This window comes from Pseudoliparis swirei, chromosome 15 (genome assembly GCF_029220125.1).
Source record: "Pseudoliparis swirei isolate HS2019 ecotype Mariana Trench chromosome 15, NWPU_hadal_v1, whole genome shotgun sequence".
NCBI classification, from domain to species: Eukaryota; Metazoa; Chordata; class Actinopteri; order Perciformes; family Liparidae; genus Pseudoliparis; species Pseudoliparis swirei.
The window spans coordinates 13097968-13124015 of record NC_079402.1 but is presented as its reverse complement, the minus strand read 5'-3'; the positions used below and the strand labels follow the sequence as shown (position 1 = coordinate 13124015).

Genomic DNA, 26048 nt, shown 5'->3' with positions numbered 1-26048 from the left:
AAAAAAAAAAAACTATACAGCAGCCTGACTAAAATAAATAGATCTCACTCAAATAATCAAACTACACATCTTTGGTTACCTGGAAGTATCAGCTGCAGCTTTGTCTTTCAATGCAGGGAGTGATGACTTGACTGATTCGGAGCTTTCCCCTTCCTGCTCCATGTGATCATCCATCTGCCGCTCCTCTGAGGAAGTCACAATTACAGGACACAGTTACACGCACCCTGGCGACAGAACGAACAGCTCGTCATGTTGGTAAACTTACCCAATACTTGCTGACTCCTCTCGATGGCTGTTCGACGGGTCTGTTCAAAAATGGCTTCCAAGTCAAATGTGCGGGCCTTCTTACCTGGATGGAACAAACACAATTCATTGAAACAATTTCCTATATGGTCAGTTTGACATATAGGAAATTAAAAAAGAATGTGAAATTGTTAACAATTTGTGCTGGACTATACGTACCAAAACCTGAGAATCCCATGACGGATGCAATTTCTCCATCATCGCTCATCTTGCCTGATGGTGCAACAAAACAAAACAGTGAGCAAATGATTGAACACAACTTTGGGGAACTTGTTTGTTATGAAACTGTAATAACAAATTGCTTTTCACGCGAATGCTCAACAACACAAGATGCAACTCTCTTGTTGTGGGTTTCCTTCGTAAGCAGAGCAACATCAAACACAGAGTCCTGCCATGTTGAAAACGACATACGGTGAAAGCCCTGAACCAGAACATATCGATAACTTCCATTGAGATGAACGTATTGAACTTAACGCGAAGCTGTTGGCTTGAACAAGAAGAATGTAGTTATTCAACACTGGACAGAGCTAAACGTATTTATTGTTTTAAGTACAGGCAGCTTTTCAGGACAATTAAAGCGGTGATTTACTAACGATACAGTTAGATGGCTTTAAAAAGTAACGTTATCTGTGGCAGAGCACAGGCTAACAAGTAAGTTAGCAACACCAACAACACAACTTCTTCTCGCGTAACGTTCCTGGCGCAAAGTAGCCGGCTGATGAATGTAGCGGTGAGTACAAAATACTAAATAAAGCCCGATATACCTGCACATACACGCGCGTCATAGAAGACGCATATACAAAGCTTCAATACGAGACATAACATCGTTGCTACCTTCATCCACTTTGTTGGGATCCATGTTTTCAAATACGAAGATAACCTTTGACCACCGGAAGTAGTTTCTTCTTCTTCTTCTTCTTCTTCTTCTTGGGCATGACAGCTGACGCGGGATGCTGCCTCCAGGGGTTTCTGACTCCTAACTCAATAAAACAACTCGAGAAGCTATAGGTGGTCTTACATTTAATGTTTGGAAGATTCAGATATAACAAAAGCATTCTTTTGTGATCCAGTGGGCAGAGCTCTCCGGCTACACAGATACAGATGAGGATGAGAGAAACAGCTTTGAAATGCTCAAATACACATGAAAACATTCTTCATTTTTAACAATTAAAACGTTGAGACATTTCAATAATAAGTTTTAGTTTTGTTTCTTTGTGTCAGCTGACATGTTTTTATAAGATGGAGTAACAACTCAGGATACAGGGATCTCTATCGACCGCAGAACCTGATCGAGATTTAGATATAGGCTACCAAGTAACGTATGGTGGGATTTTAACAGATCCTGGAATTGATAGCGGGGTTTTAGACAGACAGCAGGAACGGAGAGGTTGGGGGTCACGTTTAGACCGCAGAACAGAGTAATCGAGGGTCACGTTACTATATTTCGGAGAAAAATAAATGACAAATCTAGAAAACGTTACACACAAATGGCACAAAACTAAAGTTTCAAGATCATTGTAAAAAAATATTCCATTAGAAATTCTATATGAAAAACACCAACTATAATTCATTGTTGGCCTATTTTACCAATACAAATCAATCTGTCATGACATTTAATATCACTGCTGATCATATCTAATTTATAAACAGTATCTACATTATAATTTATATGATCATACTTTAAAATGCTTCTGAATTACAAAGTATTCAAAAGGCATACAATGTTGGACGTGTTTTTCAGTAATATTCCATCCACCTAAACTCAAGCGTCCTCTGCAGCCACCATACTCTCGATAGCGGCCCAGTCTATTTTACTGAGGCTGCTGCTGGCGCTCTCAGAAAGGTTGTCCAGCAGGTCCATCGCCGACACACCAGCTCTGGCGCCATCATCCGGCTCCTCCAACAGTCCAGCCAAATCCTGAGAAGTGTGCAACAATGTAAGAAACACATCATCTGTCAGCATTTTTGTTTTCAAGTGTTTTACAATCTACTGTCGTTACATTTGTCTCAGAAATATTAGATCTGTGCTAAATGTGATTATTACTCTGTCGGACTCCTCCGGCTCCAGCAGCCTGTTCAATTCTGAAGTGGTCTCCCAACGGTTCACCTCTTCTCTCTCTTCCATCCTCGCCTGGTCCCTCAGCATCCCCCTCCCGATAACGGTCTCTCTTGAAGAACCTTGGTTCAGCCCCGTCTCCCTCTGTTCCTCCCTCTGGCCGGCTGTGGTCAGTGTGGTGCTGCTCTTTGTGTACGTGAGCATGCCACGCCTGGTCACCTGAGACAGACGGTCCCTTGGAAGAGCGGTAACTAACACAGGATTCACAAAACACAAACAAGTATCGGGAATGTAAGATTATCGTTTTGAGGAAAGAGTGAATTAGTGATTATCAACAGATAATACTAACAGATCACTTAAGTAAGTCATTTTCTACCAGATACCAATGTAGCTGAATACCACTATGATACCTGGTCTGTGTAGTCCCAGTCTCCTGCGGTGCTCCTCTGAGGACCGTCCCTGCATCTCAGCAGTACACTGACGAAGGTGAGGTTGAACTTGTCGGGACTTCAGTCTTGTTTTATTGTTGGTAGGCACACTGTATTCCCTAAGAAAAAGATATGAACTCCATAACTTGCTCATAAAGATGTGTAAAAATAACAGGTTTGGTTTTGTCCCAAATGTGATTATTGTGGAATAATGGATGAATGATTACTGGTTTGTTCAAATGCTAGATCAAACTACAATTATTCTTTAATGAGACAAGATCCTGGTCAAATTACTGTTGCTGGAGATACCTGTGAGTGCTACCAGAGGGCGGAGCATAGGTGGGCCGTGTAGTTAAGGGCACTGGTGAAGAAGTACGTAAGGTTGGACGACTGCTGGGAAAGTCACTGACCAAAGAATAGGCTTCACGGGTCCTCTGGTTGTATTGCTCCAGAAGCATGAACCTGTTAAATCAAATGGAAGCAGTTATGCATACACACATGCATGGTTCTCGTGCAAAGACTATGTTAACAAGTACATACTTCTCCTTTTCCTCTCTGGTTCTCCAAACGGTTGCTTGATTATTTCTTTTTGATTTCTAAAGGGATACAAACAACAATATTCTATATATTTTTTGAAACATACAATGGAATATCATTTCTAGTAAGGCGGCGAACATATCTCACCACTTTTCCAGAGGTAGAAAAGGGTTTGTGCTCCCTCTCCCTCAGGCTTTCTCTGTGTTTTTGATAGACAGCCAGTCTTTCCCTCTGTTTCCTCCTCATCCAGACCCTCAGCTCCCTCCTCTCATCCTCCGGAAGGACGCGTTTCTGCGACATCCAGCTACTTTGCGCCTGGTCCAGCCTGCTATAGGTCACATTATTTTTAGCTCACGGATTAATAATAGTCATTTGCACAGCACTGAATTTGAGTAAGTACCTTACCTGCTACGGTTTGCAGTCTGTGGATTGGACAGCTCCAAGTCAGTCAGGGATAAATACCCTTCCCTAAACAACTCGTCTAAGATTTCTGCTGTATCGGATAGCCCAGTCTGACCCAGATTCTCATCTGCCCAGCTAGAGGTGGACAGGCAGAGGACAGAAGATTAAAGATATAAGATATAAAATCAATCATAACATGGTTAAGATTTACTTAAACCTACACAGGAGGTATTCCAGATGCCTCAGTCAGCTGAAATGTCTTTTCTGTGGAAGCAACACAAACAGAAGAAATAGTAACTGTTAACATTACGACTCTACTGAGAAGATGACCATGTATTTGACAAAAAACTATTGAAAATACTATTTTCACATCTATTCATTAACTAAAATGCAGTTGTTTAACACAACGCTAGTTCTTGTTTACGGTAGAAACCATTTTCAGAAAATGTTTGATGAAACTTACTTGGAGAGGTGTGAAGGTAGGAGGGGCCAGCGTTGTGACTGTAAGAAGAAGTAGAATAACGAAAAGATGGCTTCCTTCCAGAATCCCAGGAATCATTGTGAAGCACACTTTCTTCATCTTCTCCTCCTTCTTCTTCTACTTCGTCTCCTTCTCTTTCTTCTTCTTCTTCATCTTCTTCTTCACACGGATTCAGTTCAATCAAAGTGTCCAATCGTGGTAACCATGCTGTTAGGGACAGATAATATACAACATTATTTTTTCTTTTGTTTCTGAGTTTCAAGAACCTGCTATTACTATTATTACAGATGAATAGTGTTATGTTGTACCTTCCTGTGGGAAAGACAGTCTGACTGTTTTTTTCACTGCCGTGGTAGTCTTTACATCAGGAGCCGAGACTTGCGGGAGATTTTCAATAGTGTTCACCAGCTACACAAAGAACCATATATTACATATCTTTGTCAGTCTTTGATGACAATTTGTAAACTTAGGTGTCATAAATAATACAAGCAGGATAATGAAAAACAACATGCTGACGTACCATCCTGGAGTTGGAGAAGTCCATCTCCAACTCATCTGCAATGTTCTGTAGAGCAGCCAACTGAGCGTCCAGCTCCGACAGGCGGGAGGAGAACCAGACTGTAGGAGGTGTGGAGGCACTGCGAGGTGCAACGCTCTGGGTCTTTATGGCTCGACAGATTTCAGAGTCGGGTAGTTCTCCCATCTCTCGTTGAATGATTCTTTCTGGATCACTATTGCGCTGAATGTGGCTGAATGATGGCGACTCCTCAGGGATATCTGAAGTGTACAGTGCAACACATATTTGGACCCGTAGTGTTGTGCTTCACTAATCGTATTCAGTATTAAAAAAAAACCTGTATATAAAGATATATAAACACCTGTGTGTGACCTCCAGTCGAGATCCTCTGGAATTGTGACGACTGGTGGTGGATCTGCAGCAGCATCATTCCTAATAACAGAAAGAGCGAGTAGATGCAGCTGAGCGGAGGTGGGTGTAGAAGGGCGGATGGAAGGAACATCTTGTGCTCCTGGGCTGAGACAGGCTGGTAAGTCCTGATGCAGGGCTTTGTCTTCCAGATCCAAGACACTTATGAACCGGCGTCCATCCAAACCCTAAGAGACAAAGACATGAATGTATGGAGACCTCGTCATTACATGAAAAAAGAACATCATTTTAATGTTTTTTCTCAGAATAGAGATCAGTGTGTACTTATTATACTGCTTTCCACACACATAATAGTAGACAATTGTGTGATGTATTCAGTACATACAATAAGTGAAATGAAGGACCTCTTCAGCCTCATCTTTAGAGTCTAAAATCACCACCTTGTATATCAGGCCTCTTACCAGATTCTTCTTCTCTTGCTCCTGTGCGGTTCCTTCTGTGTACCGAACAAGACCTTCACTGGAAAGCTGCTGATTCCCTGAACGTTGTGCTGGGTGAAGAAAACACACACATACAGAAATACATCATGTTTATTTCTTCATTGTGTCCGCAACAAATAAAAGCAGTGTGTCATCCTTGTAGCTGGAATTTCAAGTCAACTTACAGTCAGGGCTACTCGCAGTGCCAAAGGCACACACAGCTTTATCCACAAGCGTGGGGGGACGAGCTGAAAGGAAAGTAATTTTACATGCGCAGCATCTAGGTTTTTTGGAAAGCATGCACTTGAAACAATCCAGGCAGATCATAAAAATCCAATGTACACAATTGTCCTAAAAAAAAAGTAAAAAAGGCACAAAAGCATTCTCGTTCAATGACAAATAAAAGCTACAACTGTGTAATAACATTAAGACAATGCAACAGTATTACAATTGTAACTTGGTATAAAGGTAACCAAAACCCTAACTCACGCGGGTCTGTGTTGGTGAAAGCATCATGGCACTCGGGGGGTCTTTTACATGTGGAAGCGAAGGCATGGAGCTCCGCTGAAGTGGATATGGACCTGTCCAATAATCTCTGACCAGTCAGCAAAGAATCAAAGGACCCTGGCAGTTAAAATTAAGAAAAAAAACACAACAGATCAATACATTTGAAAACACAACATCATCATGTTCACAGTCTCATGACCTAAGTCATACTATTTGTAACGCATGTAACACGAAGAAACAGTGGATACATTGCTGTGAAATAAGAGTTACATGTTGCTCTCTCAGCAAAATATATAAGTTCTAACGACTGTATTCAAGTTCAATATTATGTGATTAACATGAGTTTTTAAAATGTTCAAAGATTGCAAAGAGAAAATTGGTTTGTCTGTAACTAATCTGAATGTGACCAGTGTCAAGCCATCAGAGTGTGTGTCTTAATTCAAGGATGCAGAATTCTGTGTTGTAGTGGTGTGAGTCTTTTGTAAATTATTGACATATAATAAAATATTTTAAAATATAAACTACTGTTTTTTACACTACTTTTACTGTACAACTGACACAAGACAAAAGTCTCTCAGGAGAGACTGTGAGAAAAATGTGTGCTGTTTATCCTCATATTTAAATACCATTGCTTCTCCCTCCTGTGTATGACAGCCAGCTTTTCACTCCGCCTTCAAGCTTTTTGACGTACACAATTTGTTTTGTGACTAAACTCTCATAATATATTAATTCATTTGTGTAATGTGAATTATAACACTTACCAAATTGTGCAAAATTAGCAACATCTTGTCCAGGCGTGATCTCTTCAGCAGCTGCAGGCTCGTCGGGTACAGGCTCATTTGTTGGCTGTAGATACATTGGAACAAACGAGAGTAATTGCACTCAAACATTAGCATAATAATAGCACATAATACTTCTGACTAAAACAAATATTGTTCTACCTCTTGTGTCGGGATGATGGACTCATTTGGTCTGAATGTGACCTCTGTTTTTCTTGTCCTCTCTCCCTTCTCCTCTCTCCTCTTCTCCCTATAAATAACACAGTGAGCATAGTGAGTTAAATTATCGACTTAAAAAAGAAATGATAATAATGTGTTAACTAGTTTGTGATTGCCTCTTGCTGGAGATAGAGCAAGGAGAAGTGGGAGCTTTTCTCGTGCTTTCAGTAGTTGGGTCGACACTGAGCATCTGCAGTTGAGCCTTTTCAGCATTCTCCCTCCCGGCCACTGAACTTGACAATTCCTCCATGGACATGAAACGGGTCATTTGGGCTGACGGAGCTGCTTTGGGAAACACCTGTGGCAAAAAACCCATACATAAATAACAAAGCATTATTAAATGATACCCAATTTCATTTATTACCGTGAAATAGTAGAAGTATTGCTTGCCATTTGTGGTCCAGGATCTATGTGTAGAAGCTTGATCATAGGTGCTTCCCCCATTGGAACGGTAATGATAGGAGTGGGCCTGGAGGCCGGTGCTACGGGTAGCTTGGGGAACGTGGTGTTGCTGTGTGGAACCGGCTGTAAGCGCAGCAGACGAAGGCCGTGCATTGGTTCAGGTGACTGAGCTGGTAAAGCAGGAGGGAGGAGGGAGAACCCTTGCACCCTGGATCTCTCCGATGCCTGAGTCTTGGGTTGAGAGTGCCTGGGAGTTGGATCATGCAGAAGATTAAAACTGAGTTGATGCTTGTGCTGATGGGATTCCTTAGTTGTAGGGTTTGTAGTGTGGAGCGCCTGGGGGCCTCGGGGAATGTGTGGGCCAATCTGCTGGGGTAATGAAGGACAGTCGAGCTGAAGTAACTTCAGGCCCGAGACCTGGGGAGCAGGATCACTTTGTTTGCTATTATTAGAAGGTGCGGGGGCATTGTGAGTAGCATGACTGGTGTGAGTAGTGGCCAGAAGCCCCTGTGAGGGTGGGATTAACCTCCTGTTCTCACTCAAGTGGATTTCTGGTGATAGCGCCTGGACGGAGAGTGGCTGCATTTCCTGAAGAAAACAATAAAAACTGCATTCAGCTTAGTTTCCCTGAGATTTAGTTATTGTTTCCATAGAAGCACAATGTGTCATAACTTTAAAGAATACTAGAGCCGTACCTGATAATGTACACCTGCACCATTAGCAGTGGAGGGTAGATTCCTGGTGGTGTGACACTGGCTGCCCGTTGGAGAGGTTTTCCCTGAGCTTTGGAAGGCAGGCTGCTCTGCAAGCGGACATGCAGGGGCGGGGCTGGACTCAGGGTTGTTGTTTCTTGAATTTGGAAAACATGCTTGTGTCTGAGGCGGCAAAGAAACGGTGGTTTGAACGCCGAAGGGATTTGGTTGAGGGATAAATGTGGGAGCGTAAGATGGCACATTAGGGTGTGAGGTGTTCATGACAGACTGGGCCAAAGAAGAGCTCTGCTGGGCAAGTTGCAGGTTAGAAAACGAAGCTCCCAAAACCTCCATCAGGCTCATGTAGTTGATATTCTGTAATGAAGGAGAGAAACAAGATTGAGAATCTAAAGAGTCAGTCGAGTCAAAAGCTTTCCTTTTGGTTAAAATGTTCCTACCTGAACCAGTTTGAATAAGTCTTCACCCAGACGCTGTCGCATTGGCAGAGTCTGATTGGATAATGGCTGACTGGGAGTTGTAGAATCTACAGTGTCTGCAGTGTCTGCAGTGGCTGCAGCGGCTGCGGAGCTTTGTGGCTGAAGATCCGGAGGAGCCACATGTGTGTTGGTGGGCAGCATTCCAATTGAACCAAAAGGGTCTGCCTGGACCTCCGCCTCAGGCTGGACGGTGGGAGGGGCTTGAGGCTCTGGGTATGAGGGGGCTTGTGGGCCTTCATCATGACTGTGGCTTAAACATCAAACAAGCAATTTAAAAACCATCGTTAACAACAGTGTTGTATGATTGGGCGTGAGGTTTCACTACCACCATGTTGATGTAGAATAAATCTCAGCAGGAATTGTGTTTTATTGTTGTTCTAATTGTGTATTGTGGTGTTGAAGAATGTCAGGGAACTGCAACTATAGTGAGCATTACACAACATGATACAACTTAAAATCCTAAGCAAAAATAATGATGCAAATCTGCGCAAACTACCATTTTCACTAACTTACTGCGGGAAGAACGACATGCGTGTTCTTGCAAAGTAAATAGGATTATATAAAAAACTCACAGAGAGATGGAGCTGGACACATCTTCAGCACTTTCTGAGATGTCCAGGTCTGCAAGCTTCAAACTCTGCACGGAACATAAACGGCAGTTATTTGTGTGTTTTGACAATGTGGATAATAGATTGGGAAAATGGAAATCCTGAATAGTAATATTCACTGTTTCAGGTGTGCAGTTGTTTCCAGAGATTTTCCCATTGGAAACTGAGGAGGATACTTCAAATCCCTCACTCTCACTTCTTTTGTCTACAAATATGAATGTATTCATTAAACACCAATTAATATGTTGTGGTTAAGGGGCTGCATTACAGACACTCTGATGGTGCAATACAACGACGGTAGACTACCTTCTTTTTCAGGTGTAAGATCCAAGTCATCGTGAAATGGTTCTTTTGAACTGGATTGTCTCTGCTGAGCATCAGAGGTCAGTTGATGTTGGTCATCAGGGAGAGGGAGAGGTGTCCTGTGAGATGCCTGTTCCTCTGGTTCATCTGAACAAGAACCGCTGTAGGGAAACAAATGATACGGACAATATGGAGGTTATTTACATGTACAGTAAAACTGAAAGGAGCAATGCTGTTTACAAGATTAAACTATGTAAAAATACTGACTCAGGATAAACTAAACTAAACAAACATATGAAACACGATCACCCATTAACATGCAAACTTTTTTGTTGATGCTGCAATTTATTTTGTTACATCATGTGTGGAATAACTGTGATTTGCTGGTTGATTTTATCAGTGCTAGTTCCACTCCAATAATAAAGAAGTGTGTATTCAAACATGCTACACTCACATGGACAGTTCTTCTTGCTGTAGATTGCAATCAAGACCAATGATGGGAGTGTTGGCTGATCCAGGGTAACCTGTATCAACACTGCTCTCTCTCTCCAGCTTCCCATCCGCCTCCGGTTGCAGCACAGGGGCAACAGTCCACTGTGTTTCGGGGACTTGGATGTGGGCAGTGTAGCGGTCTGAGCCGAGTAAGGCAGTGTACCTGCGCTCCAGCAAGCTGAGGGAAGTGAGGACGGCAGGCGCCGAAGCTTTGACACGGATCACGACTCCGTCATCAGCTGTCCCTCCATCCCCTCTTCCCCTCTCTTTCTTCTTTTTGCCATGATGGCCTTGTAGCGCCCTCCTGTCAGCCCAGCGTACCATCCACTCCAGCAGCCTGCCCAGCTCTGGAAACTGAGCATCTAGCGTAGGGTCCAGGCCCTGCTGCAGTTCAATCACGGCCTCCACAGACGTTGAGGAGCCAAATATCGAGTTTTCTGAAGGCTGCCTTGATGGAAAGGCCCTTCTACTCGGGCTAGCTTCAGAACAAAAGAGCCCTCCCTTTATTCGTTGACCTGAAGACCTCTGCTGTCGGAGGCCGAACAAACCTTTTTGCTTTCCAGTTCCCTGGCGAAGAAGAGAGGTGACTGAGAGGCTAGTTCTGGATGTGGGGGCTTCACTCCAGACAGAGGATGTTTGCAGATCGGGTGTTGCACCTTGTTTCACGGGCTTGAAGCAGCAGCCGGCTCTGAACACGGGAGGATCATGGCCCGAGTGTTTTCTCGCTGGATGGTGCACATCTCTCTGCCGGCGATGAATAGTTGTGAGCACATCAAAGGTGAGTGAATGCAACTCCCTCTCCCTCAGCTGGGAGGAGAAGGCCCTCAACAGCGGAAGTTCACCGCCTGGGTCTCCTCCATCGGCACTATCCTTCTCTAGCACGTAGCTGAGGAAGAGCTCCAGGAAATTGAGATACTCTTCATCTTCCAACTCAAACTCCCAGGTACCAACCACTGGTAGGGAGGGCTGTTCATTCTCCTTGGCGTCGCCCGGCTGACTCTCCTCCGGAATGACACTTTCAACCTTAACAGCAGTCTTCTTCGCATGTTGTCTGACTTTTGCTTTTTTGCCCCTGCAGAGACCAACACAGAGCACAGAATAAGTCACACCATAGATACACACTAGCTCAGTGAAATGGTAGATGTACCATTCTGCTGGCTACCTTGTTGTGGCTCTGCTGTGCATCTCAGGAGAGATGGCCTCAGATGTGGTATCCACTGTGTCTCCATCACTGTACACCAAGGGAAACCCGCAGTCAGTCAAGGTGCTGGTGCTCAGACTTGTCCCCAGTGAGAGTTGTCTCAACATGGCCATCCCATGTTTGCTTCCCCTGGCATCCTGCTCCTCCTCGTTCTCCCACAGGTGGAGCTCAAGGGGGGCCAGGTGCCTCGCCAGGCGCCCCAGGTGTTTTCTCCTCTGCCTGAATTTGTCTTGGATCACAATCATCATCAACTCGTTCACCTCCTCCTTTTCCCCCTCTAGAAAACAAACCGAATAACATTGAGTGACATTTCTAAAGACATTATATATATTTATGTCATGGATTATAAGTAAATTACATTATCCTAAATCCTTAAAAAAACGTAAAACCAAATTAGCCTAATTTTATAATATGTAAATACCACATAGCAAAGCCCAATGACTGGTGTTATGACCAACTTAAAGACAATAACAAATCACATTTATTGATCCCTGTGGGGAAATTCTCTTCTCTCAACCCATCCTTAGTTATTAAGGAGCAGTGGGCTGCAGTGAAGAGCCCGGGGAGCAACTTGGGGTTCAGTGTCTTGCTCAAGGACACTTTGACATGCAACTATGGGGAGAGCGGGGATCGAACCAATACCTTGTGGTTACGGGACGACCACTCTCCCCATGAGCTACAGCCGACAAGTTGTTTTTTTCCCGCTACATTCTTTATAGATTTGAACAGCTACAAAATGAAGTATCAAGAAATATATTGTAAGTTAAACGAAAGCATTCCTGTATCGTGCTTCAAAGCAACTTGCTCATGAACAGAGGAGTTCGTACCAAGGACATTGCATCCCCTCAGTTTCTGAAGCAGTGAGTTATACTTCTCTCTCAGAGGGACTCTGACGGACTCCTCCTCCTCTGGGAAGGCTCGTACCAGTGCGTCGGCCACCTAAGAAGAACAAGCCAGGATTAGACATTTACTCACTCAAGGTCATTTTCATTAACTTCGATAAACACTGTCGATTTATGAGAAGGCTGGAAGAAGTCATATTACCAGAGAGAGGGGAGGCAGTTCAGACACCAGGCTGAGCAGTATGTCCTGGAGGATCTCCTCGGCATTGAGGAAACAAGAGAAAGGCAAGAAACGAGAGACCCAGCGGAGAGCGTCGACACAGCTCGATCTCACTTCTGAACCACCAGTGATCTGACGGACAAAAATACACCCAGATATTTATAGGGTACAAAGAGTTAAGAATATTTATACATCACCATGTCATACAATTAAACACAATACCTGTTCATTTCTACTATTCTGTCTGGCAGCCTGATACTTCCTGCAGGAAATGGAGAGCTGGTCCCGGACATGAAGCATCCAGCACAAAGCGCACAGCTCCCTGAAACAGACTTATAGGAGAAACACACTAAATAAGTACCAACTGAAAGAAGATTATTGATTATGATAGCCGCAATTCAATACGAGTGGTTTCCTACTAATAGTTTGAATGGTGTCAGGGTCCAGGTGACCGTCTTTATTCGGCCCTCGTCTGAAGAATCCACTCCGGCTGATAAACTTCATCAGGCTCTCTGGGAAAGCCTTTTCTTCTTCTTCAGCGGCGGATGGATAGGCATATTTCTTCTTGATCTGAAAACGACATCACATAGTTTCTCTATTTAGGCTGGCATGGCGCTTCATACCAGGGTGTATCACAACTTCATACGCTACAGCCAACCATCATTTTGAGTTTCATCTTTATTCTCATTTCCTATTTGCATTATAAACCAATGAAAGTGAAATAAAATGGCAAATATTTGTAATTTCTTCAGGAATATTGGATTATCGTTTTCCAGTGTCTTTTTAAACAAACTCTTGAATGTGCAATGCATTTCATTGCAAACAAAACATGTCAGCTACATCAACCACACTCGGGGACCTTTAATCCTCTTAAACCAGATGAAATCCTTCGGTTCTCGAAGGTACCTTGTGTAGTACGTGTCTGGCACGGCGTAGGTGGCTGATGTACCACTGGGCAGCAGGATGGCAACAACGTGCAGACCTCAGGAGTAACAGTAATCTTTGGAGAACTCCAGACACTTTGTGACGTGATGCAACTTCTGCAAACTGCCCTATTGTCCCTGTTGGGTCCTAAGCACGAGACAAATACAACATTTAATAATAAAATCAATTATGTACCCCACACTGTATGGGAAGGTTCATCTTTCATTTCATGTACCTGTGTGTTGGGGGAAGGCTGGGGGCAATAAAGAGGAGGGGAAGGCAGATATAGTCCATTGGGCACCAAGGTAGGCAGGCCAGAACACAGGTCTTTGGCTGTGTCCAGCAGGGAAGACAATGGTGAAGACATAAGATTCACTCCAGCCATGACTGAAGCCTTCAGAATCTCCTGAATGGAAACCTGTAACAAGTCCCAGTCTTCTCCTTCGGACGGGTCTATAAAGGAGTTGAGACAAAGCACAGATTAAAATCAAAAGGTTCCATGTGTGTTGTGGTTATCTTATAGTTGAGATCTCACCAACCTGTAAAGCTCTTGTCACCATCTTGTTCTCTGCGCTCCTGGAAGTCAGACTTATGGCCAAGAAGACACTCCAACTCAACCTCAAAAATGCTTTCTGGTTCTAAAGCTGTTGGGAGGTGGAGCTCTCTCCTCCGGAGGCTGTCATAAAATATGTCATTGAGATATTAATGGTAAACAAATAGAAATTTAACTGAACTTAACAATGTTTATTCACCAATAGATTATACTGTATGTAATAACACTGACCGGGTAAAGTCAAAGTTATCGGTGCAGTAATTTGTATAGGCCAGGCTCAGAGAGGCCGCTGTCTTCCAGTCCCCGAGATGATAAGCCAACCACACAGTCTCAGGAAGCAGGCCCCCGAGCAGGAGCAGGTCCTGGGCGTAGTCGACTGTCCATACTTCTGACAGCTGCTGTTGTCGCACTGCCCTAGAGACCTCCTCCTGGCACAGTGGGACCAAGCGCCCTTCAGGGGCTGAGAAAGGACATATTAACATACAGCAATATAAAAGATGAAATGACCGGTTTAGCTGACAAATAATGATGGAAATCCACCATGAGGTAGATGTAGTGGAGGCAGGATGGCCACATGGTGAGGGGGCAGGATGTAGAGGGGTTGGTTGGTGAAATAAGAGGCCATGAATCTCCCCAGGGTCTGAACCACAGCTAAAGCTGCATCAGTGTGGAGGTCCATCGGCAGCCACGGGCAAGGAAAAGAGTCGGCTGCAAGGGCAGATAAAGGAAGAGCTAAAACTCAGTAAAGTGACTGCGATTTATTCCGAAAACATGTGTCCTGAGAAGGGCATGACTCGTATGTATGAGGTTATTCATCATGATGCAGGAAAATATGCACAAAAAAGTAACTGTGTCAAACAATGTATCACCTATAACCAGTTCCTAGCACCTGGATTACCTCATTATTTGGAAAGTGCCAAAACGATTCTCCCCCATTACCGTATTCTGAACTCAGAAAGATGTCGTCGACAGAACGACTAAATAAAAAATAAGAGGACTTGCAATGCTAATACTGAAAGGCCAGTCAGACATATTTTAAACTCATGAGTTCACTCAGCCCTACGTCTTAGTACGTAGGAGCTATTTACAACTTGATTCCATTAACTGACTCGCATATCAAAGTCCTCTAAAAGACTGAGGAATTATTGACCATGGCTGACCTGTCATGCAAGTCATGTTGTCCTTCTGGTCTCCGGCCCTGTGCAGGATCAGGCGGGCCATGTGGTCCCCCAACTCCTGGCTTTCTTTCAGACGGTACTGGGATAACAGACTGTAGAGGAGTGCCAGACAAAGCCGCGTCTCCTTGAAGACACTCCGATCACAGTCTAACAGAAAGACATACGAGGAGAAGTTCATACTGAATGTGAATCGGCAGTCTACTTAAATGGAAGAATTTAAGCAGAGGTTCTTACTTCTGTTACTCTCCTCACAGATTTGCGACCGCCATATATCTGCACTTTTTGGGTACGAGCCGCACAGGAAAAGACGTTCACCTGGGGGGAGAAGAGGGTTATTTCTCAGATTTAATTATTAGGCTTTTCTTTATTCTTGACTACAGTGAAATCATCTTGCATTTGGTTTGTGCTCATTTAAGTAACACCATGTATTGTCTGTAGCTGATGCAATAACCGCAGTACTTGTGCTCCAGACCTGGGTAACTCAGCAGTGCAGGACCCTCCTCCAGCCTTTCTCCTGTAGCCTGCAGAGCCATTTGGATCTGGGACATGATTATAGACGACTGTTGCTGCTCTTCCTCCCAGCCATCACAGCCTTTAAAGCTTTGCAGATCATCCATATACTGCTGGGTGATCTTGTAGACCCACTGCCACACTCTCAACAATCTGGTCAAAAGAGAAAATCAAATTACAAACCTAAATAACAGCCAAAACATGACATGCACCGACTAAAACCGGCATCAATAACGACAAATGACTTCATTGTGTACTCAATGAACAATGACACATTAAAAGCCAGAGAGACGGTCTGTACCTGCTGGATGGTCGCTGGGGAACAGGTTGTGCCTGATGTACAAAACGAGATTCCTCCTCTCTCTCATCCTGTAGCAGAGGCACATCGTGTGCATCTGAAGGCCAGAAGTGTGGCGGCTGGGAAAGAGTTTGCTTCTCTGCAGGCGACCAGACGGTTCTTTGCTGCAGGCTGTAGGCGTTGTCAAGCGCATCAGAGACCAGCTGCAAGATAAGCAGGACTGAGGATAGACTATGAGATGACAACTGATAGTGACCAGTCTGGTGGGACTCAGGCTGAGGGGTCAGAAGGAGGCGTGCCAGCCGTTTACTGAGCTCTACCACCAGCCCCAGGCAGCATGGCCCATCAGAGTGAGCGTTATCCCAGGGAAGAAATGACAGAAGGGTCTTGAGAAGGTGCAGAAGACGGGTAGAAACCAAGATATTCTTTCTCCCTGTGTTCACAGAGCCGGGGATCAGATGGAGTAAAGCAGCCAATCGCACTACACAGCAGAGGGTATGCTTTAACAGACAGGTTCTGTTTTCCACAGCATTTCCTAGAGAGATGCCAAAAGCCCATGCTGTTAACAGCTTAGTCTGGATTTTTCCAAGTTCACGATGAATAATTGGGGTCTTCCTCTCCGTTTCACCGGAATAATGTTCATAATCTGGGCTGGCAACAAGTCCAATGTCGGTCTGCGTGTCCATGGCATGGAGTGTGTCAAACATTGAGGCAAACTCCAGACGGCCCCCATCCTCCACACAAGAACCAGCTGGAGGTCCGTCAACATCAGAGTCGTCCTCAAAGAAAGTCTAGGAAACCACACAAACAGTCTGCAGGTTAAAGACAGCCAACGGAAGTAAATCAAGCAACTAAAACCACAGCGATGACACATTATTTACTCAGGGTAATCAAATACAATATAGCAATTATAGCGGTAATATCATATTAAAAAATGCCCTTGTAACCAGAGAAGGCTGCATTTGTAAGTTATAAGAAAAAAGACATATGAAGTTGAAGTCTATGAGAATATGTCAATGCCGGTGTTACACCCCTACTGGTTTTCAAACCTACTGGTTTCCCTACGCGTGCGTGTGTTGTGTTCTCTTCACATCTGCAGCGGGGCTCTGTCTCGCTCACCAGATTCGTCACACATTCACAAACATATTGCTGGAGATCTTCAAACCTCCGTTCATATCCATTTCGGCGATTACGATTGTATAAGTGAGCAGTGCATCACAGCCACGTAGGAAGAAATACATTTAATAAAAAATAAAAATAAAAAGATCGCCCGACCTGGTTTCGATCTCTGTCACGCAAAATGAAACTGCACTCTAAGCCGCGCAGTCTGTGCGCTGCGCCACCAGATATTAGTTTCAACTCAAGTAATTGATATATTCAACCATTACGTCACATTTTTTGTTTCATGGAACAGTTTGGCGGAGGGGATCTGAAACAACTGGTTACCTTGTTAGGATATTTACACTTTGAAACATGTTTAGCGATGCTTGTTCGCAACGCAACAGCCACACAATACCGACAACAACTAATTGACTTTCGTGACGAGTATATAATGACGATGGTACTGTGAACAGAGATTAGAAACATTGCGAACACTGAACAACAGGAAGAATGGAATACTAGTAATGTTCCATCGACAAAACAATGTAGAACATATTGCTGGAGCTCTTGAAGCCACATGTCACATCTATTTACGATTGTACAAGTGAGCACTACACATCACACATGAAGAAACACATATTTTTATAAAAAGATCGCAACGACCTGGTTTCAATCTCCTTCAAGCAAAATCTGGCCACTGTATAGCGCAGCAGTCTATGCACTACGCCACTAGATATTAACTGCAAGTCAAGTAATTTTGATATTCATCCATTACGTCACAACTCGTATGCGTCATGGGAACAGTTTGGTCGAGGCAACCTGAAACAATTGGTTACCTTGGGCGGATATTCAAATACTTCCAAACATGTTTTGTGATGCTTTTATAAATAATATTCAGACATCATTTTTTTGGAAATGTGAAGGGAATGCATTTGTTAGCTTGAACTGAAGCAATTCTTGCACCATAAGTGGATCCATCGAAGCTTCTTGTCTTTTTCCTTCCGTTTGTTTGTCTGACACAGTTTCCTTTTATACAGATGTTGCTAATTATGTCCTTGCTTGATTGGAATTGTGATTGCAAGATGTGACAGCTGTGCAGCATTTTCTAAACTCTTGAATTATGTCAATACAGTTTATCAATATTATTTTTGTATCATGATGCGATCTTTTTATAAAAATATGTGTTTCTTCATGTGTGATGTGTAGTGCTCACTTGTACAATCGTAAATAGATGTGACATGTGGCTTCAAGAGCTCCAGCAATATGTTCTACATTGTTTTGTCGATGGAACATTACTAGTATTCCATTCTTCCTGTTGTTCAGTGTTCGCAATGTTTCTAATCTCTGTTCACAGTACCATCGTCATTATATACTCGTCACGAAAGTCAATTAGTTGTTGTCGGTATTGTGTGGCTGTTGCGTTGCGAACAAGCATCGCTAAACATGTTTCAAAGTGTAAATATCCTAACAAGGTAACCAGTTGTTTCAGATCCCCTCCGCCAAACTGTTCCATGAAACAAAAGATGTGACGTAATGGTTGAATATATCAATTACTTGAGTTGAAACTAATATCTGGTGGCGCAGCGCACAGACTGCGTGGCTTAGAGTGCAGACTCATTCTGCGTGACAGAGATCGAAACCAGGTCGGGCGTTCTTTTTATTTTTGTTTTTTATTAAATGTATTTCTTCCTACGTGGCTGTGATGCACTGCTCACTTATACAATCGTAATCGCCGAAATGGATATGAACGGAAGCTTGAAGATCTCCAGCAATATGTTTGTGAATGTGTGACGAATCTGGTGAGCGAGACAGAGCCCCGCTGCAGATGTGAAGAGAACACAACACACGCGCGCGTAGGGAAACCAGTAGGTTTGAAAACCAGTAGGGGTGTAACACCGGCACAAAATCTATCTGGTATGGGTGAGCGATACGATTACTAATCTGCTTTTTAACTTCATATACATGTAGCCAGAGTCAGTGTATATAGTCAACCATACTTAGAATCTAAAGCTATACCTTTCTAGCTTATACTATTTGACCGACCTGTACTTTTTCAAGAAGTTCCTTGGTACCACCCAACGTCCCCTGATCCTGCAGGAAAAGTGGCAAAGAGGATCCATCCGTGGCTGCTGAAAGGACCGAGTCTGTAGTGTTGTGCCCACGCGTAATAAGGCTGCTGTCGAGGTTGAGACAAGAAAGGGACTCCAACCATGCCCTCACATGAATCTGAAAATACAGAATGTGAGGAAACTATATTGTCAAGAATAGTCCTGCAGAAAGTACACGCAAAAACTGAAGATGAGACTTCTAGAAGTCCCTGGTTTACCACCTGTGATTTATCCAGTATCCGACTGGCCTTCTCCAAGTCCGTGCTTGTGTCCTTTAGAAGTGTTTTCAGAATCAGGTTAGCAGAAGGCTTATCCAGCACCCTCATAACTGTGGCCATGTATCCATCAGACACGATGAGATACAAAAGCCGTGGATGCCAGGTCACAGAGTACCGCTGTCTCAGGACATCCTGCACCGACAGGCTCGAGCTGGACCGAGAGGCCTCTCCTTTCCCTGCAGACACTGGCGCCCTGCAGAGGGACGGGTTGGAAAACGTTAATGACTAGCATTTTATCAATATTGAAACGATGACCTGATTCATTGATTAGACGATCCCCAACTATAAACCTTTTTCATCAAATATTCCAATCATTTAAACTGAATATTATTGAGTGTTGGGCCAAAACATGATGGTGTATGAAATAGAACCAGGTATCTTTTGGTGTTTTCAGATATTGGTCAAACCATCAGCAGATATATTCATAATGAAAATAATCGTTAGTTGCAGCTTTACATTATATATAAACATGCATTATATGTTTTCACACTAGATGTATACTATAATTATAAGGACGATAGAAGCCAGAGAGGCAATTTGACTTGGCTCTCATAGTGATATAGGAAAGTGAAGAATAATTAGCAAAGAAGACCACAAAGGAGACATGATCATTTAGAAAGAACGTCAGCAGGAACATCGATCAATCACTTATAACAAGGGATAATAAGTAAAAACAAATTCTAAAATGTTTACCGGTAAGTGACGAGAGGGTGCAGGGGTAGGAAGTGTGCAGGCCCAAAGTCAACATTGCACCCACAGCTTGTCAGAGTGATAAGCCCCCCAAGGCGAGTTAACATAAGAAGGGAGCCTCTCTTCAGAACACAGGCCAGGAACAGACCGCCTGGTGACCAACTCACACTGCCCACCCAGTAGGATCTAAAAGAGAAGATACGTTAAGTCCACCTCGAAATAAATACACAAGTAGTTGTAATTTTGGGTCATGCAACACAGCCTTTGGTGGCAATATTATTTTTCTGCCGTCATTACATCTCAGCAGTCTTGATAAAATTGTTTAGACTTTGTTGTTTTTGATGGTCATGCTGGGAAATGATCATTCCCCTCTCGTACGTTTTATCGTCTTGAAATGGTGTGTTGAACTCAGGCACACTGTCAATATTACTATGTTAAACAGTGTGACTGACTAGATGTTGACCCCCAGGTTGGCTGAATACTGCACAACAAATGTTCCCATTTGTACTTGTTTGTGCATATTGTACCTTATGTATTTAGAGGGGATCTCCAGTTTCTTACTTCCACATCCTCCGAGGCCACTTGATGTTGAGACAAAATTCTGTGTGCTCACAAAGAGGACCTGTGTGGCCTGCAATCAACAAAAGGACATTTAAATCTTCATTTCTGGAAGAAACATAAAGATGTGACATTGAGATACAGCAGCCAGATGTTCACCTTAGGCTGTCTCTGGTTCAGGACAATAGCTAACAGGCAACCATCTGGGGAGAAGGCCGACATCAAGGCCCCTCTAGACTTCACTGGTTGGCAAGGCGGGGCTAGACGAGACATGGGGTACGTCTTCGTCGCCCACTGTACGCTGTATCCTATAGAACTACAAAGAGAAATGTGCACTTGTAACCACTGTAATACCCAATGAGAGTTATGTCTGTTACATAGAGCTGTTTACTCACCCAACTCTCAAAGGGCTTTCTTCCCATTGAATTTTCAGGCAGGTGATGATCAGCTTCTTCTCAGATGTGAAAACAAAGGCTGATAAGCAGGCGTCTCCCATCACCTAAGAGAGTTTGGAAAAAGATAAAATAAGATTTAAGAGCTTTTAGAAAACAAGAAATAGAATGTAGGTCTGTAAAACTGTGTTTGAAACATGACACAATATGTATTCTACTGAGTATACAGACCTCTGTCTTGATGAAAATAGTGTGTTGGGATGCTTCTTTGTCTTGTGAGGAAGGCAGAATGGAGTCTTCAAGGGGTTGTATATGTGCCCAGTGTCCCTTGACTGTGCCATCTCTTACCCCTGTCAAATCCCTGACATCCAAACACTGCCACAGGAACACTTGCCCTGTTATGGCGACCAGGAACACACGCATCCCATCGCCTGAAACCTGAAGCGACAGTCGTGAAGCGTTCCCTGAGAAAACATACACACATAAATCCATTGATTGAAGAGTTAACATTGTATTTAAATGTCATAGCTGGAATAAGGATTTTCTGTGTTTCAGCTCAAGTTGAAAGCAAAGAAAGAGTACACAAACTTAAAACACCCAACATCTTCTGCCATAGTTGAATACAGGATCAAATATGGAAGAAAATGTGTATTTATACATCTGGGTTCAAGAAGGCACTCTCCCACATCTTCCAAGTGACTGCATGTTACAGACTCACGGTAAAGATAATACAACGCATGTACATAGTGTACAAGTAATCCACATACCTTGAACCGCAGTAATTATTTGAACTACTTCTGGGACTGCTGCAGCAGTTTTCAACAAGTCTCTATCCTTGTTCCACAGAAAAAGCTTCCCTGAGACCAAAAGTCCACAAAGCCACATACCTGAAAAACAGCAAGAGACGAGTCATGTATTCTCAGAATTGACAGGTGACATGTGATTGGCTTTGAGTTTACAGCTGTACTCACTGTTGTGGGATGAAGCCATCGTCACCACACTGTTTAGCAAAGGATGGAGTTTAGGAGTCCTCTTCTTGGTGCGACCGGACATCATGTTGATCTCACTGATCCGCCTGTCATCTAACAGGAACACAGACTCCTTCTCCTGGAGAGTGACACAACACTGATCCAGTCATGCTACTCTGACAAGGATGTCATTGGTTCAGTGTATATTTGACTGTGCTCACCTTCCCAAGCCAACAGAATCGAGGCCATGGTTTCTTCCGTTTGATGCTTGATGACAAAACAACCTCCAACTTTAGATCCATGTTTGGATGACAGCATTAGTTCTTCCCTTTTTTAATGATGGACTCGGGAGGGGTTGATCGAGATGGCAGGATCCCACTGGACAAGCAAGGCGATGTAGGTTAGCGTGACATATAATGCCAAAGGTTCAGTTCACGTCAGCTGACAGGTAAAGTACCTCTGGTGCCTTGTAGCGACAATGAGATATGAGCTCAACCGACAACAACCATCGCCCATGTTATGTTAACCATAGCGCTAACTAGCATTAGCTAGCTAGCTCATTTCGCTCACTGCGCGGAGCTTTGGCCCCGAAAGAAGGACTTACCTGAGCTCTTCAACTACTGGGGAGTCAACTCAAATCGTTCGGAGGATATGTTAGTATCGTGTTAGAATTACGTGTTGTACCGTGGCTATTAATTAAATATTTCGAAACTCCCTCCGCTTCAACATCCAGAAATATTTCCCATGATCCTCTCGGAGGAAGCTTCATTGCGTTGCCGTGGGAACGCCTCGAGTGTGACTGTTAACCTCTGTTATTGTGTTCAACCCGCAGACAAAACCCCTTAAACTTCTTTGTTTTCACCGGTGGAGTTTGTTCACCAGCTCGACGGCATTGTAAATGTGTTGCTTTATCTTTTGATCACGTTATTGATCTGAGCGTGTTCAGGACTCAGCACAATAACACTGAAACTACATCTTCTTTATAACTCGATTCAATTAGTCGCCTGATGATTGGTTTGGATGTAGAGAGGCCTGTCATACAACAGTATGGGATACACAAACAGAATAAATTAAGGCAGATGCAGGTTTGGTTGGCATTCAATTGGACTAGCTAATGGACGAATCACATTGACCATGACATCACATTAGGACATTAGGTTTAAAGCACATTAGCAGATGAGGTTTAAACACATCAAGCATAACATTCAAAGGCGAGGAACATTATTATATGATTGCACTATCTGCTCCATTATCTTTCTGCAAATTCACTGCCAATACTAAAAAAAGAAAGAGGCATGACTACAACAATAACACCCAACGATGTGTTGAGCACTGCAAATTCACAGATGCTTCCGAATATTGCTGTAGGCGACAAACATACCTTTGCCAGCAGATGGCAAAGGTATGTCAGTAAGTACCCAGCAAAGCAACGTGTTTAGGTTCGCCATTTCTAACTAGAGCAGAAGAGATCACTTTGGTAGAAAAACAGGTCTCTGAGAGGCTTTTTGTACTTTGCCTCTGAGCCATTGCAGATATATCTCCACGAGGTCAATTTTATTTGAGGAACATGCAGGCTCTCGTATTGACTATCTGAATGTGTGTGTGCAGTCAGGGGTACTTTTCACTATTCACATGCTTTGGGTTGCGTAAATGCTCTCGTATTGGATGATTACAGGGAGTTTTTAGGTTTGCCCCGAGGTCCCTGTTGCTATTTAATTACTTTTGCACTATCTCCTTTTCATTGCCAATAGCGGGAAGAGGAGACTTCGCCGGACATAAATTTGGTTAATTTACCTCTGCCAGCCAGGCACAGATGGAGCTCTTTATTAATGTCTCTGCCAGGTACATTCTGGTCTGATGAAACCCATCTTAAAGGGAGAGCTCATGAGGACATGATGACTTTACAAAAACAAAATAATAATCAGGATGAGAGTTGTTCAAGAAACCAACAGTTACAGCCAATGATTTCTCAATAAGGCATGCCTGCACCTAAGGTGGTTTTACTCATCAAATAATTAAAAGAGTGTTTTACTAACCATGCTTGTACTTTACTTTAATCCTAATCCACCACCTGAGCTGCTGCTGTTCACTGTGGATGAGGAAGGTAACATAGAGCTTCGGACATGTAAACAGTGACTTATATAGTCTGTTGTAAAGACAAGGGAGGAATTGTGTGTTATTGTATTCTCAATGTGTCCATAAAGCATGTTTATCCTTACATAAACAATAAAGTGGTTAAATACCAAAAGAATATCACTTAGAATAAAACATTTAAAGACAGAAAGTGAAGGCCAAGATTTAGATTATTTCACCAGGCCAAAGTCAGACACAATAGACCCCTTCTTCCATGTGTGGTGCTTTTCACACATCCTAAACTTTGGGCTGTCAGACACAACACAGTGTGTATGGCAAGTGGCTCTCTTTTTTTCCCTGATGAACAATATTATTCAGAGTGTCCTACCAGAATATGAATATCTGGGAGAAGGAGAGCAAAGACCCAAGACGCAGACGTCTCACCTCGATAGGAGAAACACGCTGGTGGTCCAAAGATGCAGCTGTCACAAAGGTGTTTGGCTCTTCTGGAAAGCCAGACAGGGCCCTGCATGTTGATGTCCTCCACACCCTCTCAGCCATTCAAGATGGAGAGACCATCAATGCCACGGCACGAGTCAATGCCCAGGGATATATCAGCCAGCTTCTGAAGTATGAGTGTATACTTACAGCTCATATCTTCCTGCAAATTTTCCAGGTCACGTCACCAGTCTCTAAATACCTTCGGACAAGTGGAATGGACATCCTGACAGCTCATTGGATGGTTGTGGCTGCAGCAGCAGAGCTGAAGGATATGACCAGAGATGTCCCGAGTGTCAAGACAGCGTCGGAAAAATGTGTCCAGTGGGCCAACAATCAACTACAGGAGCAGAGTGAGGACACACACACACACAATCACACACCCAGCATGAAACACGACTGATACTACTGATATTCACACCACATCTTCTGTTCTGTTCTGTTCAATTTCTACATCATAATTCATACTAATTCTACCGTATGATTTAAGTTTCATTATTGTGTGGTCTTTCTCTGCTGACATTAATTCCTCAAGGCTCTGCAGTTATATGTATAACCATCTGATACTATCCCATAGTTAAGCATATTCATCAAGCAAACTATACCTACCTTGGAGTGTTACAATAGCCAGTATTGTTTTATTCCATCCAGGCAAATTTGTGGATACAAATGTTACATGAAAAAACAAATATGATGTAATTTCTTTGTAATCATCCAAAATAATGATAAGTGTATGGGTATACAAGTACACCACTGACTGGTCGATCGGTGCGATGCATTGAGTGGACAACGCGCTGTGTATTGAGTGGGCCGTCTGACAGTGACTCCCGGGCCACTTTTTTACCCTCGGACCCACAGGACGAGAGGTAACAATGAATCACTGGCTGTTTCCTGCAACTCTTAATATTATATGCTTAATTATACTTTTTTAATAATTCAGAGATGACTCATTTTACTCCTTCTATTGTACTTAAAGTCATATTTATTTATTTCTGTAAGAGGAACTCAATGCACCTCCAGAGTTGCCTTGAATAGAGAGTAGGAGGAGAGAAGTGCTCCTCTGTGGTTATGTGGGCAATGGTCACGTCTTTATCTGAGTGGTGTGTGTGTGTGTGTGTGTGTGTGTGTGTGTGTGTGTGTGTGTGTGTCTGTGTGTTCCAGCTCACCTGCCTTCAATCAACTTGTCGCCTCCAGCAGATTGAACCTTCTTCTCTAACTCTGTGCCAGATGGCTGCCTCAACTGTGGTAATCACCTTCTACTGGCTTCTCTAGTTTTTGGAGTTTGGGAGATGCGATTAACGACCTTTTCCCTTTCCTTTATTTCTACTTTTCGATATCATCGGACAGCTTGTGCCTTTTGGAAATCCTGGGGCTTGACTGAATGGATGTGGAAGAAAGCCCCAAAGAAAGCCAGAGCGTCCCAGAGGCCCGCTAAGCACACTTTGTCACTCAACTTTCTCAACTGTGGTTCTGCATTCAATAAAACACTGAATCATCTAAAGTGGCACTTTTATATTATGAGATTCATTTTAGTTTCATGGTGTTGAGTTAATATGATCAACAGGTTTTAAAGCCGTGAATTGGT

The 26048-nt window shown here is 43.3% G+C and overlaps 2 protein-coding genes and 1 long non-coding RNA gene across 9 annotated transcripts in view; 1 reads left to right on the top strand and 2 right to left on the bottom strand.

Annotated features, from left to right (window-relative positions):
• The window catches only part of LOC130204961 (WD repeat-containing protein 70), a 34502-nt gene extending 33239 nt beyond the window's left edge, over positions 1-1263 (bottom strand). For both annotated transcript variants that reach the window (XM_056432014.1, XM_056432015.1), the window contains exons 1-4: positions 1138-1263; positions 463-516; positions 266-349; positions 80-185 (exon numbers count right to left, since the gene is read on the bottom strand). In XM_056432014.1, the coding sequence (XP_056287989.1) occupies positions 80-185; positions 266-349; positions 463-516; positions 1138-1162 (269 nt within the window). In that variant the 5' untranslated portion in view covers positions 1163-1263. The remainder of the gene's footprint in view (positions 1-79; positions 186-265; positions 350-462; positions 517-1137) is intronic.
• A 43-nt stretch (positions 1264-1306) lies between these two features.
• Positions 1307-22581, bottom strand: cplane1 (ciliogenesis and planar polarity effector 1). 5 transcript variants are annotated; one of them, XM_056432008.1, is made up of 50 exons: positions 22497-22581; positions 22114-22270; positions 21896-22031; positions 21692-21811; positions 21156-21388; positions 20928-21031; positions 20692-20848; positions 20502-20605; positions 19978-20160; positions 19228-19477; positions 18942-19124; positions 15801-16588; positions 15462-15652; positions 15224-15304; positions 14972-15136; positions 14352-14543; positions 14043-14271; positions 13798-13934; positions 13494-13711; positions 13241-13405; positions 12754-12904; positions 12557-12666; positions 12317-12466; positions 12100-12211; positions 11234-11549; positions 10034-11143; positions 9583-9740; positions 9396-9481; positions 9241-9305; positions 8630-8918; positions 8175-8546; positions 7468-8067; positions 7194-7375; positions 7021-7108; positions 6841-6925; positions 6062-6196; positions 5758-5820; positions 5555-5643; positions 5086-5320; positions 4728-4984; positions 4516-4615; positions 4190-4414; positions 3948-3990; positions 3730-3861; positions 3472-3652; positions 3328-3383; positions 3097-3249; positions 2770-2906; positions 2348-2610; positions 1307-2221 (listed from the first exon to the last, which is right to left on the bottom strand). In XM_056432008.1, exons 2-50 carry the CDS (start codon positions 22192-22194, stop codon positions 2066-2068), a joined length of 9816 nt encoding a protein of 3271 aa, XP_056287983.1. In that variant the 5' UTR covers positions 22195-22270; positions 22497-22581; the 3' UTR covers positions 1307-2065. The 5 variants fall into 5 exon arrangements, with proteins under 5 accessions (XP_056287983.1, XP_056287985.1, XP_056287984.1 ...); XM_056432010.1 differs by lacking the exon at positions 22497-22581 and having other exon boundaries at positions 3475-3652; positions 22114-22302; XM_056432009.1 differs by lacking the exon at positions 22497-22581 and having other exon boundaries at positions 3472-3649; positions 22114-22302.
• LOC130204962 (uncharacterized) lies at positions 22263-25967 on the top strand. 2 transcript variants are annotated; one of them, XR_008833843.1, is made up of 4 exons: positions 22263-22340; positions 24642-24816; positions 25625-25708; positions 25811-25967. It is a non-coding gene; the product is annotated as an uncharacterized LOC130204962 (long non-coding RNA). The 2 variants fall into 2 exon arrangements; XR_008833844.1 differs by lacking the exon at positions 22263-22340 and adding an exon at positions 23914-23996.
• Positions 25968-26048: the final 81 nt, after the last annotated feature.